Source organism: Cucumis melo, chromosome 9 (genome assembly GCF_025177605.1).
Source record: "Cucumis melo cultivar AY chromosome 9, USDA_Cmelo_AY_1.0, whole genome shotgun sequence".
Taxonomy (NCBI): domain Eukaryota; kingdom Viridiplantae; phylum Streptophyta; class Magnoliopsida; order Cucurbitales; family Cucurbitaceae; genus Cucumis; species Cucumis melo.
In genome coordinates, this window is record NC_066865.1 from 22868530 (window position 1) to 22886573 (window position 18044).

At 31.2% G+C, this 18044-nt stretch overlaps 2 protein-coding genes and 2 long non-coding RNA genes across 4 annotated transcripts; 3 read left to right on the forward strand and 1 right to left on the reverse strand.

The window, feature by feature from the left end:
• The first annotated feature begins 2620 nt into the window (after positions 1-2620).
• Positions 2621-3381, forward strand: LOC103483063 (uncharacterized). Its single transcript, XR_001764899.2, has 2 exons — positions 2621-2992; positions 3094-3381. It is a non-coding gene; the product is annotated as an uncharacterized LOC103483063 (long non-coding RNA).
• A 1010-nt stretch (positions 3382-4391) lies between these two features.
• LOC103482676 (probable aminotransferase ACS10) lies at positions 4392-7298 on the reverse strand. Its single transcript, XM_008438946.3, has 4 exons — positions 6511-7298; positions 6264-6398; positions 5348-5508; positions 4392-5269 (listed from the first exon to the last, which is right to left on the reverse strand). Exons 1-4 carry the CDS (start codon positions 7003-7005, stop codon positions 4414-4416), a joined length of 1647 nt encoding a protein of 548 aa, XP_008437168.1. The 5' UTR covers positions 7006-7298; the 3' UTR covers positions 4392-4413.
• Positions 7299-12058: 4760 nt separating this feature from the next.
• LOC127150937 (uncharacterized) lies at positions 12059-13325 on the forward strand. The gene is made up of 2 exons (XR_007823556.1): positions 12059-12334; positions 12752-13325. It is a non-coding gene; the product is annotated as an uncharacterized LOC127150937 (long non-coding RNA).
• Positions 13326-14367: 1042 nt separating this feature from the next.
• Positions 14368-16273, forward strand: LOC103483064 (blue copper protein-like). Its single transcript, XM_008439498.1, has 2 exons — positions 14368-14608; positions 15726-16273. The coding sequence occupies exons 1-2, from the start codon at positions 14368-14370 to the stop codon at positions 16271-16273; spliced, it is 789 nt and encodes a 262-aa protein (XP_008437720.1).
• The last annotated feature ends 1771 nt before the right edge of the window (positions 16274-18044 follow it).

Consider the following 18044-nt stretch of genomic DNA (forward strand, 5'->3'; position numbering starts at 1 on the left):
ATTCTTGTTCACACGTCTTACCAATTTTGCGATAAAAGGGTTGCATTATTGTTTGTTGTTTCACAAATCTTTACAAACTACATTGATTGTGAGGGAGGTTAAGCCCCATTATTAATTAGCTTTGACTAGCATCGACATACATGCAATACGTACTTAACTTAATTACATGCTCCAAAATATATTAATGATAGTAGTATTGGTTTAACACAATTAACATAAATTTGTATTATCGACTTTGAGGTTAGAAGCGTGATTCCTCTGCTTCCTCTCTCTCTCTATATATATAATTATGTATAGCATATTCTCGTCTAGATTCAAATTTTTATTGTCACGTCATAGTAGTAATACTACTAGAGATAACAAATAATTTAAATTTTAACATTACTTCTCAAATTGGGCTTCATCCCCTTTTTTTTCCTTCTTTTTGAGCTAATACCTTTGAGAGCATTGTACAAATTACAATGGGTAAACTATACTATTTAAAAACCTAATTTACACAAGTCCCAAAATGTCATATAATCTTTTATGCTTTTGTTCAATAATTGATTTGATTGAAGCTCGAGATAAACTTAAAATTTACATATTTGTTTGATAATATAATATACATCATCTACAATGATACAATATTGTCTATTTTGAACATAATATAACACCTCATGATTTTGCTTTTAAAAGTACTCAAGAGAATAAAACTTCAAATAAATAAAAATAAATGTTACCATATGAATCTCTCACATTTTAAAACCAACGTGAAACTTTGTGTTTATCATGAAATTAACTATAGCATGGTTTTGACAAGATTGATAGTAAATAATGAAGAAAGGGAATAACACCAATTACACACTAGGGGAAAGACTTAATGATGCATAGCATTTCATGATTGGTGTGCATGTGATTGCTACATCAACTCAACTCATACACAATAATTTCTATGAGCCCAAAAAAAAAAGTGCAAATCTAATTAATATAAACATAAAAAAAATGAAAAAGAAAAATTGACATCCCCTTCTTCATTTGTTTGTTGACTAAGACAACAGTCCTCTAAGTTCCCCTCTTGAATATATACATATAATTTTGGGTACAAAATTAAAGGGAATGAAATGGTAAAAGAGGAAACAAAGGGTGCAGGCTTTGTAGTGGGTCTATATATCAATCTATCTATCTATCTATATATACTCTCCCTCTATTTGTATTGGACCAAAAGAAAAACTTCATTATTTCAACTTTTTGAATTATTGAGTACTTTGTTAGTAGTAGTAGTAAATGAAGAAATCATACTCACTACTGCAATTCACACCATTACTTCCCCATGGATACAGTGCTGCCCTTTATAATTACTTCTCCAAATTCATAATTCAACTAGTCCCAACCCATGATGTGACAACAATTTTATTTTGCAAGACATTATTGCTCTATATCGTAAAATCACATCTCTAGCTCATATTCTCTCATGTACTTAATAGTGTATGAAATCAATCCATCGTAAACCCTAATTCTTACGATGTTAAACAATCTTTTTTATCTAATTGATCTATAATGAGTAAAAAACTGCATGCTTGTCAATACATGCACATATGGATTCTAGAGTGAGTGTAGCTATATATCAAATTTATAAGAGATATTAACCTATTTAATAATAGTGTTTGAATCATTACTTTTGAAAATTTAGATATCAAATTGTTACTCTTTAATATAGGAGGATTAAATGTAATTTTTAATCTATATATAAACATCTCGATAATTAACACTTGTATTTTTCAGTATCGTTCATTCTAACAATAATGTAAAAGTGTATAAGATTGAGAAAATTTATAAAACAAAATTTACACCATTCAACCAAATACTTATTGAAATAATTCTTAACACTTGAGTTATTTCAAGTTGTCTCACGAGATTAATTAAAGTGCGTGTGAGTGATTTAAAAACTTACTAAACTTAATTTCTTTCGAATCTCTTTAATATATATAGATATAAAGACATACATGTATATTTATTTATTTATTTATTTTGATGGTGGATATCTTGTCATTGCAAAAACTATTAATTTAATTCTTTTGAGGAGAATAACAATTTTTTTAATAAAAAGTGATGAAATTATTGTAGTGCCGACGAAATTGAAGTTGAACAAATCTTTAGAATTAAGCACAAATGCTCTACACTTACTTACTCCATCTTAACGTTGAGAGAAGTCTTGGAGAGTGGGGGCTGTATTATACTTTTGGGGTATATATACAAATAACCTCTCTGTGTGTGTGTGTGTGTGTATATATATATATATATTATATTAGTGGTGAGAAGGAAATGGGGAAAGTGAAGAGAAAAAGATGGTATGATTGTTATGGAAGAAGAAATAGAGAGAAAGGCATCATTATGAAATTTGGTAATGTGGAAGGAAAATAAAAAAGGGCTCATTGCAAATACAGTCATACACAAATATACAAATTAGCATCATACCTTCATTCACAGTGTCAATAAATTGCTCATTACACATTAACCAAACAATATGGGCTCACCTCAAGGTTGTTCTCAATGTTCCATTTGACTCTTTACAAAATATCTATTCAAAACCAAAATAATGAAACATATAAAGGTCGATAAGAAAGCATGGCGCCAGGTTTGATCTTTTAAGCATCGACTAACACGAGCCCGTAGTGTCACAAGTCACTAGTTATTAACAAATGTCTAAGGCCTTAGCCACAGGATAAAAAAGAGTGCTTAATCAGAAGTCCACCACCCAATATTATTATTTGTACAATTTGCTTTCTCTACCTTTCTCTTTTTTCTCCGCCTCGTGAGTCTACACGGTCTATATAAGTATGAGCTTCAACTTTCATACAATATTCTACTAGAAAGAAAGGCAAAAGTTAAGAAGCTGCCATAGAAGAATAATGTGCGTCAGTGCAACACAAAGTGTTCTGTTTCATACAATTCAGAGTTCAAAGAACAAGAGAAGTTCAAAAAGATCAAAATTTCAAGTTCTGAGGCTTACAAGGTTGCTTTTTCACACAACCCCATCTAACCTTTTTGATGGTTTTTTAGAAGACTTTTGTTGATGGGTTTTTTTCTTTTCTTTTTTCTTTTAAATTTTAGCAGGAGGAGATGTGAAGAGAAGCTGGGGAAGGAAATTGAGCTGAAGAATCTGCAGCTATATCTGGAGAACCAGACCATAATTGAAGAGAATGAGAAACTAAGAGAGAAAGCCAATATCCTTCATCAAGAGAATTTGGCTTTATTGACTGAGTTTCAGAAAAAATTCCCGCATTTGGAACAGAGAAAGTGATGGGAATCATCAATAGAGTGCATGGTTTTATTTCTGTTCTGAGTGATTTTTAGATGTATTGAACTCTTTATTCAATATATATGTGCCATTTATCTAGAGTACTTGATATAACTTGAAGAATACTTGAGTGTAATTTACATAGTAGTAAGGTTGAGAGTTGAAAATCTTTTTTCAGGACCAGTCATTGTTGAACTTTGTGAAGCTTAAGAAGTAATCAGATCATATGAACACAAACTATGGGACCAAATATGATATAGGATCAATCGTATAATTTCTTTCATAGGTATTGAGTTTGTTCGTAATAAGTATTAGTGCAGGAAAAGATCCTTCTTTATGGTTGGAACTGTTCATATGGAAGACCAACAGTGTAGAAATTTGAACTTGTATGATCTATTATCTCGAGCCAATGGGAGCTGGAGCCATTTCTAGTGCAAAAGAAGAAGCACAAACAAAAATGAAAATTTTTAATGATTTCTTTCTTAGGTGAGAAGCAAAGCATATGAATGAACCGAATCTACGTCGAGAATGAGAGATAACAAGACTATGCATGCATAGGAAAAGTAAAAGAAAAGATTGAAAGGACTCATAGACCTTACATATACAAATAATGTTTGCTTCCAAATAATGGCTAGTTTTACTTTTTTTCATTAATTTTGTCCCTTAGAAAGAACAACAGAACTTCATACTAAACTTCATTGATCAAGTATAGACTGTCTTTAATCTATAGAACTTTTTGAAACATTAGAACATCGGATATACTTCAGTGACTTAACGTTTCAAACAAAATTGTGACATGGAGTACAAATCAAACAAAATTGTTACATGGAGTACGGCATGAGGATGAGGATTCTCTACTTGAGGCGGATTGCGAGTCTTTGTTAAACATGGGTAGAAGTCACTTCTCTCTGGTTTGTGAGAAGAAAGACTCAACTTTTGTTCACAAAATGGTTCCAACTAAAGAAGGTTCAGACATATCCTTGTCTACTCTAAAAAATGATAGAAGCTAGTAATGTAGCATCAATCGATAATAACCCTGCACTGCTACTCTGCAAGTCTACCGCCTATAATTAACTACGAAAGCCTAGAAAAAGTTTAATAGAATCAATACATATCTACAGAACAATAATTGCATTTCAAGTATAAGATTTACAAGCTTCGGAAATTCTCCGAATTCGGTCCATAACAATTGGTATTTCTTTATCTACCGAAGTTGTAAAACAGAATCCAAACCATCCCGGTTCAATACAATTACAACAAGAGCCAGGGGTAACATTAACTTTACCTACATCAAACAACTTTTCCCAGAGCTCAAGTTCCCCTTTCTCGCTGTAAGAGCGGATTAATTTGCTCATATCAGCCCAGCAGTAGAAACCTCCATTGCTCTTCACACATTTGATGTCGAGTTCCTTCAGCCCTGCAGTGAATTTACTATTCATTTCTCCAAGCCTCTCTCGATTGGTCCGAATGAAGCTCTGAATGAATTGCGTATCTGAAAGCATAGAGGAAAGGAGGTTCTGGGTTATGGCAGAAACGGATGAGAACCTTGCCAGTTTTCGAGCAGCAGCCAGGATATTCTCATTTAAAGAGTAGATTGCAGCAACTCTAAAACCAGGAAGTGACATGTCTTCAGATAGGCCATATGTAATATGAACTCTGTCTCGGTCGTTGTCTTCTAAATCGATCATTTCAGCCATGCTCACAAACTCTTCACTTCCATAGGTTGATCCTACAAATATTTCATTTGATATGATATGGATGTTTTTCTCCCTGGCAAAGTCTAGAAGGTCGTAGAGTGTTTCTCTATTTAGTTGATTTCCAACGGGAATCGAGGGATTTGAGATTATAATTCCACGAACTTTAAGGCCACGATTCCTTGCCTGGTGGAATGCTCGATCAAGAGAAGTTATGCTTAAACTGAAGTTATCGGCACTGCGGCAGGGAACAGGTACTATCTCTACCCCAGTTCGCCATTTTACATCATTGTCAAGGCTGCATTTGCAATTTAGACTCTTAGTTTTTCCAGATAAAACTGAAGTAGTGTTTCATGAAAGAGAAATGAACAAGTACCCAGGGTAATATGGCGTAGGAACAAGAAATGCATTTCCTGGGTCTGCTATGCAAAAGCAAAGAGTTTCGATCGCAGAGGTCACTCCGGTCGTAAATACTAACTGGGAAGGGTTGAATGAAACAGAGCTCCCTACAACTTGAGACATGAAACTTGCTACAGCCTGTGAGAAGATGCTTGACTAGATAAATATTTTGGGTAAAAGTACATCCATTATAAGGAACTCCATATGAAAGTTACCAATTAAATGCAGTCCAGATAAAAAGGTAATACTATAGGCAACACAGCTGGCAAGATGGAGCTAGGAAATAAGTAATAAAAAAGCCAATACCGATAAATTATGGAGAAAGTTTAAACGTCTTCTCTAACATGTTAACAAAGAAAAGCTAGCAATAAAGTTAGAAATATGAAAAATGGAATACCTTTTAAGCAGATATAAAGATTGGAATCAAACATTAACATCGAGGGTTCGAAAATGATTCTTAATTTCCTCTATAGAAAATGAAAGGTGGCAACCAGTATATTCATTGGAGTCAACTCTGTGCTTCATATATTGAAATCTCACTTCATTCAGTATATGTTTTACAATGCATTCATTCATATATTGAAATCTTCTCCGGTCTCCAAACGCGATATCCATATCAAACTAAAAGAATAATCAAGAGCGTAAATAAACAGAGGAAGAAGGTCCTTACAGGGGTGAAGCACATATTCAAATAAAGTCATCAGCATTTGAAAAAGCTAAGAAATTTGATGTGCTTACTCTATGTTAGCACAGAACACAAGTCCAAGCATATGCAACATACTAAGCTGGTCAAGCAATTAAATTTCTCCATCTAAAAAATGAATTCATACAGACAAGTGCAAACCCAAATGATTCACATCAATTACAGAAGGAAGGCATATAAATTCGATTACCAGTTTCAAATCCTTCAATCCATCCGAAGGCTGATAACAAACAGTCCCAGCTACACTCAGCTCATTGTGATTCATCCCTAATATTGCATCTCTTCCATTCTCCGTTAGCCAATTTTGCACCAAGTCCGAGGATAACTTCATCGTTTGATTAAACATCCACAATCGTCAACACAGAAACCGAGAAATTCAGAGCACAAAAATCTTGCTGACACATATTCAAACCAACAAAAAGCATAAAGCCACCCACCTTATTCTCAGCTACAGAAAGCTGAATAATCCCCGTCGGATTATCCAATTCATCAAATGGGTCCTCCAAGAACCTTCTCATTCCAACGAAAATCGAAGATTCCCCAAGTCTAGAAATCGAATTAGCCCGACCCGATACGCAAACCGGCCCACACGACCTCGGCGAGAGGAAATTCCGAGACAATGTTCGAGGCAGTACAGAGAGCTCCACTAACTGATTACTAGACGACGGCGAAGAGTCCCCCGAAGAATCCACTTCCGGGGAAGAAGGAGGATCCCGGGTGGGGTCGGACCGGTTCCGTTTCAAGTATAGCTGAAGAAAGTAGAAGAGAACGCAAGGTATAACAGAGCCTAAAACGACGCCGCCTCTTCCTTGAACGACGCCTTGCAGAGGCACTATGACTCTCATGGCGGCTCCTCCGCCACTGCTTGTGGTGGGTTCTGCTTCTTTGTCCGATTTGGAATTGCGAGTTCTGAAGAATCGGGTCTGGGTCATTGCAGAGTCATTTCAATTCACCGGAACCCCCAACAGATACTGCCACCCGCGAAGGGCGAGATTATGAAGGTGGTTCTTTCACCGGATAGACATGGAAAATTCCGGCGGCCGGCAGGGGAAGAGCAGAATCGACAAAATTGAATTATTTGAAAATAATTTTAAAAAATAAAAGAATTTATATTACATTGGTACTTTCCGCGCCGATTCTTTGGGCTTTAAGGCGGAGATGAATTCGTCTTCCCATTTCTTTTCTTTTTTGAAGGGTTTCTTGTTTTACGATAATACCCTTTCTGAAATTTCTTTACAATATTATACATATAAGAATAATAAATAATAGAGCATTAATCAAATACACATTAAACTCTATTATATGTATTTACTTCTTCTTTTTTTTTTTCTTTATCATGAAAATTATTATTATTTAACAAATTTTGATAATTAAAATTTAACAACTAAAAATAATAACATGTATAATAATTATTTTTAAAAGAGAAAGTGTGAAAATGATAAAATAGACAAAATATTAATACACAAAATAAAGTTGATGGATTATTATGATTTTTATTTTCTTTTTTTTGTAAATAGTCTGTGTATTATTATTGTTATTCTTAAAAGAAGTCATTAAACAAATTAAAATGGAAAAATGAATAGAAATGTAATGGGATGTTTGGGTTGAAGACAAAAATTGGAAGAATTTGTCACTTTCCTTTTCCATCACAAACCACAAGAGTCTAATCGATCAAATTATAGCAACGCATAGCCAGCCATATATTCTTATTTTAATTTTAATTCTTTTTCATCCTATATGAATTCAAAGTTATTATCGTTATTATTTTACTTAAATCTTTGAAAATTCTCTATTTCTAGTCGTGATTTTTTTAATTAATTATTTGAGTTAATCAAAAAATGTCACAACATTACTACAACAATAACTACGAGAATGAAATCAAAGTCTTGAATTCTAATAAAATTTATTTTAACACATTATTACAACATATATTTTACAATATGTTTTAAGATCTTTAGAAGATGAAGTGATTTCATCTCATCTTCCTTCTCTTGTGCCCCTTCTCACTAAATACATACAATATACTACACAAAAACCTCGAAAATCAAGAGAGTAATAATTATTATTTAACAAACTTTCTTTGAATGCCTTTTCCCCACTAATAAGCTAACAAATTTTGTTTAGTCAATTGGGTTTGTTTGTATTTGAATCAAGTTGTTTTCACACAATCGATTGGCTTTTAATTTTGGGTATTCACCAAATTTTGGCATGTGAGATGAAGCCAATCTTACCATAACTATACAAATTTATGAGTAAAAGAAGAAAAAAGAATGACTTAGAACCGTTCTTTTTCTGACAAAACTAAAATAAATAATAATAAAATAACTACTATTATTTATTAATAAAAATAAAAAATAGGAGTGTTTGTGATGGATCCTATGTAAGTATGGGACAAAAATATTAAACCACAAACTTTAGATAATTTAATTGGGGGCCTTAATTTGTAGTCAACACTCTGCTTGGGTACATTCTTAAAATATTTATTAATTAATGTTAAATTATAGATTTTGTTTCTAAAAAATAAAAAAATTGGATTGGACTTATTTCCTATAATATAACTAATAATATAAACCTGTCTAAAAAAAAAGGTAACATGTTTATTTATTAATTTTAAAATATAATTTTTGTTTTTTTGTTTTTTTTTTTTTGTAATTTTTTAAAAATAAATATTAGTTGACATTGACATTCTATGGATATTCATGAATATCGATATTTTTGTTAACAACACATTTGAAACTCCAATTATTTAAGTTTTGTTTGTTCTTGAACTATTTGTAAAATTTCATTGATAGTAACTATATTTGATAAAATCTTTAAAAGATAGTCTATATATTGTGATGAATAGTACTTACGAAAGTTAAATCAAATGATCATAAAGATTAATATATTGTTATTATAATAAAATACCATAAACCCTAAATTTCTTCATTAGGGTTAAGACTAAACTAAACGGACTAATAGGAAATGAATCCAACTCAGGCTAATTGATCTTACTTGGGAATATAATTTTTAAGAAAACTATCTTAGGTTTTTCTGAACAAAAAAATATTTATATTTGATTTACGAGTTTTAAAAATGTATATTTCTTGCTATTGTACTTTTAAGAATAAATATTTTTTATCAATAAATTTTCAAAATATCTATACTTTTAGTTTTTTTTTAATAATATTTAAGAATAGAGTTTAAAAAATTATTGTAAATGACAAAACTTTTTAGATTTTATTAATAAAAAACGTCGATAGACAAGTAAATATTAAGAACCAAATATATTTATACTTGCAAAATTTAGAGACTAAAAAGGTACATCTTGAACAACTTTGGACTAAAAGCACCTCTCCTTCAAAACTTGAGTACCGAAAAAATATTTTTTTCTCCAAATTTTAATAATTAAGCTCATGGGTGAAGGTAATTTTCATATAATATTTAAAATTCCGCCTACAAAATCAGAAGACCTTATGATATATCATCTTAAATTACTGATTGACCACAAAACTTAAGTATGAAAGAATACTATTAAACTTAACGGAGAATAAGGAGACAAATGAGATTAAAAAAAGGCTACCGTGCAATAATGGATCAATAATAGGAAGAAAGAAAACAAAACATTACAAAATCTAAAATACATGGTGATCAAATTTTAAAATGAGTACCCAATAAATTAGAGGAAAATAAGAAGAATTAAAAGAAAGATATATGTGGGGAAAGTGTGTGGTGGGTCTCAAAGTATATGCAATGTTAGGGGAAAGGGAAAAGTGTGGAGATGGTGAAGCTTAGGTTAACCAAAACGAAAGGATTTGGATGTTGATGTTTGAGGCCAAGAGAAAGAGATGACCAAACTCTTCTCCCAATTTTTGCCTATGTGATGGCATCGAAAGGGATGCTTCTATTATTGCATGCATTTTGGCCTATTTCCTTAATATCATTTCATTTTTACTATTATTATTTGAGGGTGTTTGGAGGCATTTATTTAAAGCAAAACAGTTAATTTATTATCGTGTTTTATATTATTGTAGTTAGGTTATAATAGTCTCTGTTTGAAGAGTAGTTCGAGATAGAAAAAAAATGACAACAAATTACATTGAAAAACATTTACTTTTCAAAAAAATTTACAACAAAAAATAAATAAAATTAAATAGCAATGGAAACATTATGAAACCACACTAATAAATCTATCCCAATTATATATAAAAAAAATATGTATACATGTAAAGGATGAGTTTGATATTTAGAACTTTGAAACATGTTGTGATATATATCTCTCCCTAACTTGTCTCCAACATGGCCAAATTGATATCCCTTCTTTTGGCTTTCTCTTCACTTATAATATATATATCTCCTAATTACATATTATATAAATGACATGAATTTATTTATTTTCCACTATCTTTATGTAGCCTAATATTTTTCTTTCCCAACCTCTCTCACCTTCTCACCCTTATCTTTCTCAAGCTTATATTTGACTTTTAAGGATAAAAGAATATTTTATATCCTACCTAAAGAAAAATTATCCAATATAGCCATGATATCCAATTTCTCAATAAAATAAAATAAAACAAAACTAAAAAGTGTAGGGAGGCTTTTTATTTGTATATATCAATTATTTATTTATTTATGTTGTCTTGTTTTAGTTTTTGTGAGAGATTTTACTAAATTAATTTTATATGCATTTTTTTCATTTAAATATTTTGAAAGTAAACCTTACAAAAGAAAAAAAAGAAAGAAGCAAAAATTAGGAAAAACAAAAGATAAAGATAGCATTGTTTTCAAGAAGTGTGTTAATTCAAAACATCCTTTACATCATATGAAAGGGAGTGAGTGAACTCTTCACCCTCTACGTAACCTATTCAATCAAATAAAATAATAGTAATTGTGTTCATCTTTTCTTATTATCATTTGTTATATTGAGCAATTAATTTATATTGAGTGCAAAATTTGTCTACAATGTTCATAAACGCCATCCTATTCAAAGGCCACTATACTTATGGAGTACATGTCCTAATTCATTTTAATTCATTTTAGTTTATATGTTTATTGTACTTATATATATATATATTATTCTCTCACGGTTAAACTCTAGTCAAGTGGAAGTTTGTTTAAATTTATTTTGTAAAATTTATAGTTTGTAATCATATTTTATTCAATAAATTAAACTTGTTATATTAAAAAATTATTAGTAAAATTTAATACTATAATCTTAAATCCAATAAATTAGGTCTCGAGTCTATTTTGAATAAACTTGAATCATAAACGTGAATCAAGTTTGAGTATATAATCTAAATAGTTTATAGTATACGATTAATGATGAATCCCTTATTTTTTGGACACTATGGATGCAGTTTTGTATAAATAAATTACATGTCAACAAATTAAATCATTTTGGTAGATTTAATATAGGTTGAAAGCCTCTTCAACTTTATGCTATTTATATATTATATATAACTGAGATAATACTAGCCTAGTGGTAAAATTATCATACTCTTTTATATTTGGGTTTAAACTCTACTCTTTATATTTTTTTTATTGAATTATAAAATCCCTATCAACAAAATTTTTGAATCAGCCACTAAATTTGACCGTTGAAAGTTCATGACAGGGCATAATATAAGTTTTAATCAATTGTAAAAATCATAAAACACATACCCTCTTTTAAGGGCTAACCCTAAAAATAAACAAGACCCACAAATATATATATGTTCAACCTTGAAAACATCCATAAGAACAAAAACAAATGCTAGCGGAAAAGGAAAACAAGTTAGGTGAATCTGTGCTACACGCTTCAATCAATAAGAAAAGATTTGCTTAGACTAATGGAATATAGACTCCTTACAAATTCGTAATTTTATTAAATTAAACTAAAGAGTTGCCATTTAAGTAATAGCTAATATATATATATATATATATAGCCTCGGAATGATAAAGACGTATAAAACAATGTACATCTAATATAATTGTATTCTTCTTCATTAAGCTCAGCCGGCAACTAACACACAGGACACAGCCATGGCAGACCAAAATAGAACCATATAAAGCATGTTCCCCCTCCATATTATTAACAGATATATGCTACCAAAATCAGCTCTATTACCGACGGGCAAATGGGGTGGCGCAGTGGTTGTTGTGAGGTGTTGGCGATAGTGGCCATTTTAATACCTTGTGTTTTGGGAAAGGATTATGTAGTTGGAGATGAACATGGGTGGAACGTCAACTTTGACTACCAAGCTTGGGCTCAGGGGAAAATCTTCTTTGTTGGGGACTCACTCAGTAAGATATATTGAAAGCAGATAGTTTTACAATATAATACCTTTTAATTATATCTTTCAAATAAACATATGAAACATTAAACTTAAACGTCTAAATTTTATTTGGTAATTATTTTGTTTTTATTTTTTTAAATTATGTTTGTTTCATGACAATTTCTTACCTATACATTTCAAATTTTCTAAATAAACACCTAGTCTTAATCAATTTCTAAAACAAAATCAAATTTTAAAAAACTATTTCTCAACGTTTTTTAAATTGAAGCTTTGTATTTGAAAACAACTCCTAATATAGCTAGAGACAACAAAACATTATAAATAATAGATGGAATTAATTACGTGAATTTATAAGCTTAATTTTGAAAAGCTTAAAACCAAAATGGCTTAAACCCCATTTTATTTTTCTTGTTTCAACTGGCAGTATTCAACTACCAGCAAGAGAGGCACAACGTATTCAAAGTTAACGGCACAAACTTCAAAGAGTGCACTCGGCCGGCCGACGTTCTACCGTTCACGAGCTGAAGAGACCGAATTCAGTTGAAATCAGCGGGAAAAAAATGGTACATCTGCGGTATCGGCCTCCACTGTACTGCCGGACAAAAGCTCGTCATTACAGTGCTGGACAAAGGAGCTGGTGTTCCTTCTCCGTCTCCATCACCACGGCATCTTCCGACACCTCCAGCCTCCCTTCCGACCAACTCAACCAATGCACCCCCACCTGCACCATCAACCGCCACAAAAGCGGCTGTTTCCGTCTTCCTGATGGTGTTTACTATTCTGGCAGGGATGTTATGATCAAAGCTCTTGATTTTTTTTTTCTGAACTTCACTCTCTTGTTTTATTTACATTTTCGTTTGAGATTGCTTGTTTCTCTTTTACATTTATTTCCAATGTGTTAAGGGGAGAGGTTGGAAAACAATAAATGATTATAATTGCTGTAACTCAATTTAGTTTTGATATCAATATTTATGTAATTAGTACTCCGTTGATTTTGATTTTCTGAAGGTATATTGAATTGCATTAAGTATAAGTTGACTTACACAATGAAGAAAGTTAAGAAAAGAAAACACGACAACTCAAAGAATACTTTAATTTCTGAGGATAAAGAGCCCTCTCAAGTCCCGATAAGACAGAAGTCCTACGCTATTTTTCTGAAAAGAGTATATTAATGGTCGAGAGAGATATATGAGTCCCAATAAAAAAGAAGCTCTAAGCTACTTAAAATAATAAAAAAACCACCTTCGACTACACCAACTTGACTAAGCACCTGGGAACATCGCATAGTAACTAGCTCCGGCTCCATGAACTCATTGATTACGTTTGCCTCAAAATAAAATAGATAAAACTAAATCCAATCGACTCAACCGAATTTCCGACATTAAAGTGACAAATCCAACTAAGCTCTATATCTCAATGAGAGATTGATCAGCTATGGGAACAAGTATGTCTCCTCAATTAGCCTAACTAAAAGCCATCAAATTTTTCTTTCGATTATGTGACATTGCGAATGCAAAGGGAAGAATATAAGTAAACCGTTAATATAAAATAAAAAATTTTAAAAATACAATTTTACCTTAAAATTCAATTTAATTTGCGCAACTTTGACTTTTTTTCTTATTGAAATTAATGAATTGCATTTTGTTTTTATTAAAGAAGAAAAATTTAATGCATACACTTTTTTTTTTTTTTTGTCGAGTTCAGGTAAAGTTTGATTTTTTTTTCTTGTCATTTTTTTAACAGTTCATATGAGAGAGCGAAATCTCAAATAATCTTCCATCGATGATCAAGAGGTACAGCAGCTGGACCATGGTTGGCATAATACATAACAAAATATTAACATTCTTAGTTATAAACACACATAAGATGCCACGTAAAAGAACCTTATAATATATAAACCTTGTTTCCATATTATAAGGCTAATTTATTACAACCAAAACAAGCTTCAATAAAGTTAAAAACACTTCTTTTAATAAGCTGGCCTTAATTTCATGCAACCAGTCCAAAACCAAAATTCATTTTTATTTATTGTCGCAGTCCATGGCCGGATTGGGCTCAACAAATAGTCTTTATAAGTACCAATTCTCCAAATTGGCCTTACACAAGTGGTCTCTCAAAATGGCTAACTACTCTCACCTCTTCCTTCTCTTCGTGACATTTTTTGTTCCTCAAGTTTTGGCAGCAACCAATTATACAGTCGGAGATAAGAGTGGTTGGAACCTTGGAGTCGATTACTTCTCTTGGACCAGTGACAAAACCTTCTTTGTTGGCGATAGTCTTGGTAAACTCTTTCGCTAAGTTGTTTTTCACTTTTTTTTGTTCAACAATCAGAAAATGAGGTGTGATTAGGATGATCCGGGTGCACCTACCGATTTATGCTTCGTATCTCTGGAGAAATAAGAGATCTAAATCTCCTAACCTCAAAAAAGTTATGAATGAATACATATGACAAGTTATGAATTTAATTTCTTTTTCCTAAAAAAATGGTCATATAGCAACTGGAGATTTGGTATTTTAGATGAGATGCACAATAAATAAATAGAAGTCGGATGCATCCAAATATTTTTCTTAATTATTCCCCTAAACAGCAATTTCTTTGTTATGTTATGTAGTTCAGTTTTTACAACTGTTTTCAAATTTTAAGCTAACTAACTTTTGAAACTTAACATGATTAATTATTCAAAAACTATTCAGGTTCTTTATGTTTTGGTTGGTTAAGAATAATTCAAAGATTTTCTTTAAAAAATTATGAAAATTGTTGTAAAAAATTGTTAGAAAAAATAAGGAATAATTTTCAAGACCATCATGCTGCCAATCAGAGCCTAAATTACTTAACATCAATGTGATGACATTGTAAGTTAAAACTTAATAAAGGGGTTAAATTAAAGTTTTAGTTGTATTTATTTAATCCTGAACTAAAAAAATATAATAAGTCTTCAATTTGAATTTAGTACTCAATGTTAATTTTATCGAAACGATAAGTTTCACCTTTTTTTTTTTTTAAATTATTGAGAATAACATAACTACGAAAATATTTACAAAATATAACAAAATATCGGTTTTTATCAACGATAGGCTATCAATATCTATTAACGATAGAAATCTTTTGATACTAATTAGATCATCAAACAATGTAAACTAAAATTAAATAAACATTAAAATTTGGAATACCACAGTGATGTTCTAACCAAAAGAAAAAAAGAAACTATAAAAATTAAACATCTAATAGATCATTCACTTTCAAAGCTGTATTTAATAGGTTCTTTTCATACATTTGAAAATGGTAAAAGTTTATGGTTCTAATTCATTCATGTGCAATATTAATAAATTTTAATCTTTCAATTTTGAGTTGCATATATATTTTTTTATGTGAGATTTTTTTAAAATTTTTGTTGTAGTATTCAAGTATGAGAAAGGGAAGCACAACGTATTAAACGTCGACGTCTCGTCGTTTTCACAATGCACTGCGCCGAAAGACCAACCACCGATGGTTAGCGGAAACGACGTCATTACATTGACTACTCCCGGAACCAAATGGTTCATTTGCACCATTCCCCACCACTGTAACTCCGGCCAGAAGCTTGTCATTTCAGTGGACTCCGCGCCACCCTCCCCCATTATTCAATCTCCTTTAATACCGCCATTTGCTGGCCAGCCTCCTCCACCGACATCGTCTCTTCCACCAGTGCTTGTCCCAGATCTGCCGCCAGTGCTACCTCCGACCTCTCCTCCTTCGGTACCATCGCCTCCTCAGAACCAAACTGCCCCACATTTGCCGATTGCTCCAATGCCAACCCAAACCATTCCACCAGTGGAATCGCCAGCTGCTCCGAGCCCCATTACTGCTGCTCCGCCGCCTTCTGGAGCTGCCCTGAAATCCGTTGTTTCCGGTCATCTTGGGTTTTTGGCGATGGCAGTTAGCGTTCTTGCTGGGATTATGATATGATCATCATGGATTCATATTTTGAACATTATTATTCACTTTTACCAAGCTTTTACTTTTATGTATGATTTGTTTCTATATTTATATATGTATTATAGTTGTATAAAATAAATTTGCGTTCTTGAACCCTTTTCAATCATTTTGAAAATAATTTATGAATTAAAAATAAATTTTCATAACTTTCTCTTTATATTCCGGTTATGAAAATTGACAAAATATAGAATAAGAAAAAACATAAAATAGCATAGAATCAACAAGTTAAAGAGATTAAACGAATATATAGTGTCTTGTAATTAGCTTATATATTCAATATAATGATTTTAAAAAATATTGAACACGCGAAACACTTATTAAACATAAAATAAAAATTGAACATAAAATAAAAAAACAATAATTGATTTAATAACAAAGGATGCATCCTATAATTCTTTTTCCAATTAAGTCGGAGTGATGAGATGAAACCTAGACTGCACCTAATCATTGTTTTAAACAAGATGTCCGTTTAAGTTATATATATTTGGATTGATACACGTCTAACAAGTTATTCATGTATTAGACTTTTGTTGTCCCTTGATTTATATGAATATATTATAGGCTTGATGTAAGTTCATAAAAGCGTTCATCAGTTTCTTTGTTGAGAACGCTCTCATAAACCTCGTCGGTTTCTTTCTCAAAAGAAAAAAAAACTTGAACATCATTCAAGGAGGATGTGTCTTTTTGTCTATTAATTTTTTTGTAGGTCTGAATCATCAACTTTTAGTTGATAATGTAAAATATATAAGGAATGTGATTGAACTGGAGCAAGATCACAACTATATGATAGACTCATGCAAGAATAATATAACAATGAAAAAAAGGAGAAAAATAGTGACATAACAATAACACACCACCAAGTTATGTAGATAGCTTTAGTTAATATTTAAAGTACTATTTGGCTCACCCATTATGATTGAGCTTTCTATCATTCAACATTGAGAGTTGCCTCGTTTCTCTAGTATTTTCTTTTTCAACGTAGGTACATTTTGGGTTGATCTTAAGTATTATATAAAGGTGGAATTATAGGTATCTCGTTTTTTAAAAAATATGTCAAAGAAGTATCCAATAAAATACTTTAATGAAGCTACAAAATGCCAACATCTCGTCTTTGAAATATCCAAAGCTAGCTTAGCCTACAAATGTGAAATAGGCAGTATAATTAGAAACCTAATGCATGTAGAAATAGTTTGGTTGAGTAAAACTCTCATATATAGCTAGCCATATATAACTTTTTACTTTCTTATATATAGAACAGTTTTATTTTTTAAAATTTTAATACTCTTTGAATTTTAAAACTTCGGTATTGACAAATAAAAATAAGCAAAAGGAATAAATAGTAAAAGTTAAAGATTTACACGTAGTTTCCTAACAATAATATGTTAGTTACTACATTTATAGGAAAAGTGATAACAATCTACATTATAGAGAATACTATCAAAATTACAAGTCAAAGAGTACATTTAGGGTTAAAGAATTTATATAGTTGAACTCTCGTACTAGCTTGTTTAATCATTTAAAACGCAAGAATAACAAATTTAAAACATTCCTTTACACTAATTTTTTTTAAAAAAAAAATCAATATAACAGGTGCATTTGATAATCTAGTCACAAACATTTGGTCATATATATTATTTTTATTAAAGAAAACAAAGGAATAAACTCGTAGAAATCCAAGTGTTTGAAACAAGGCATTCTCACACAACAAAGACACAAGCTAGCTAGCTCTAAACAATATATA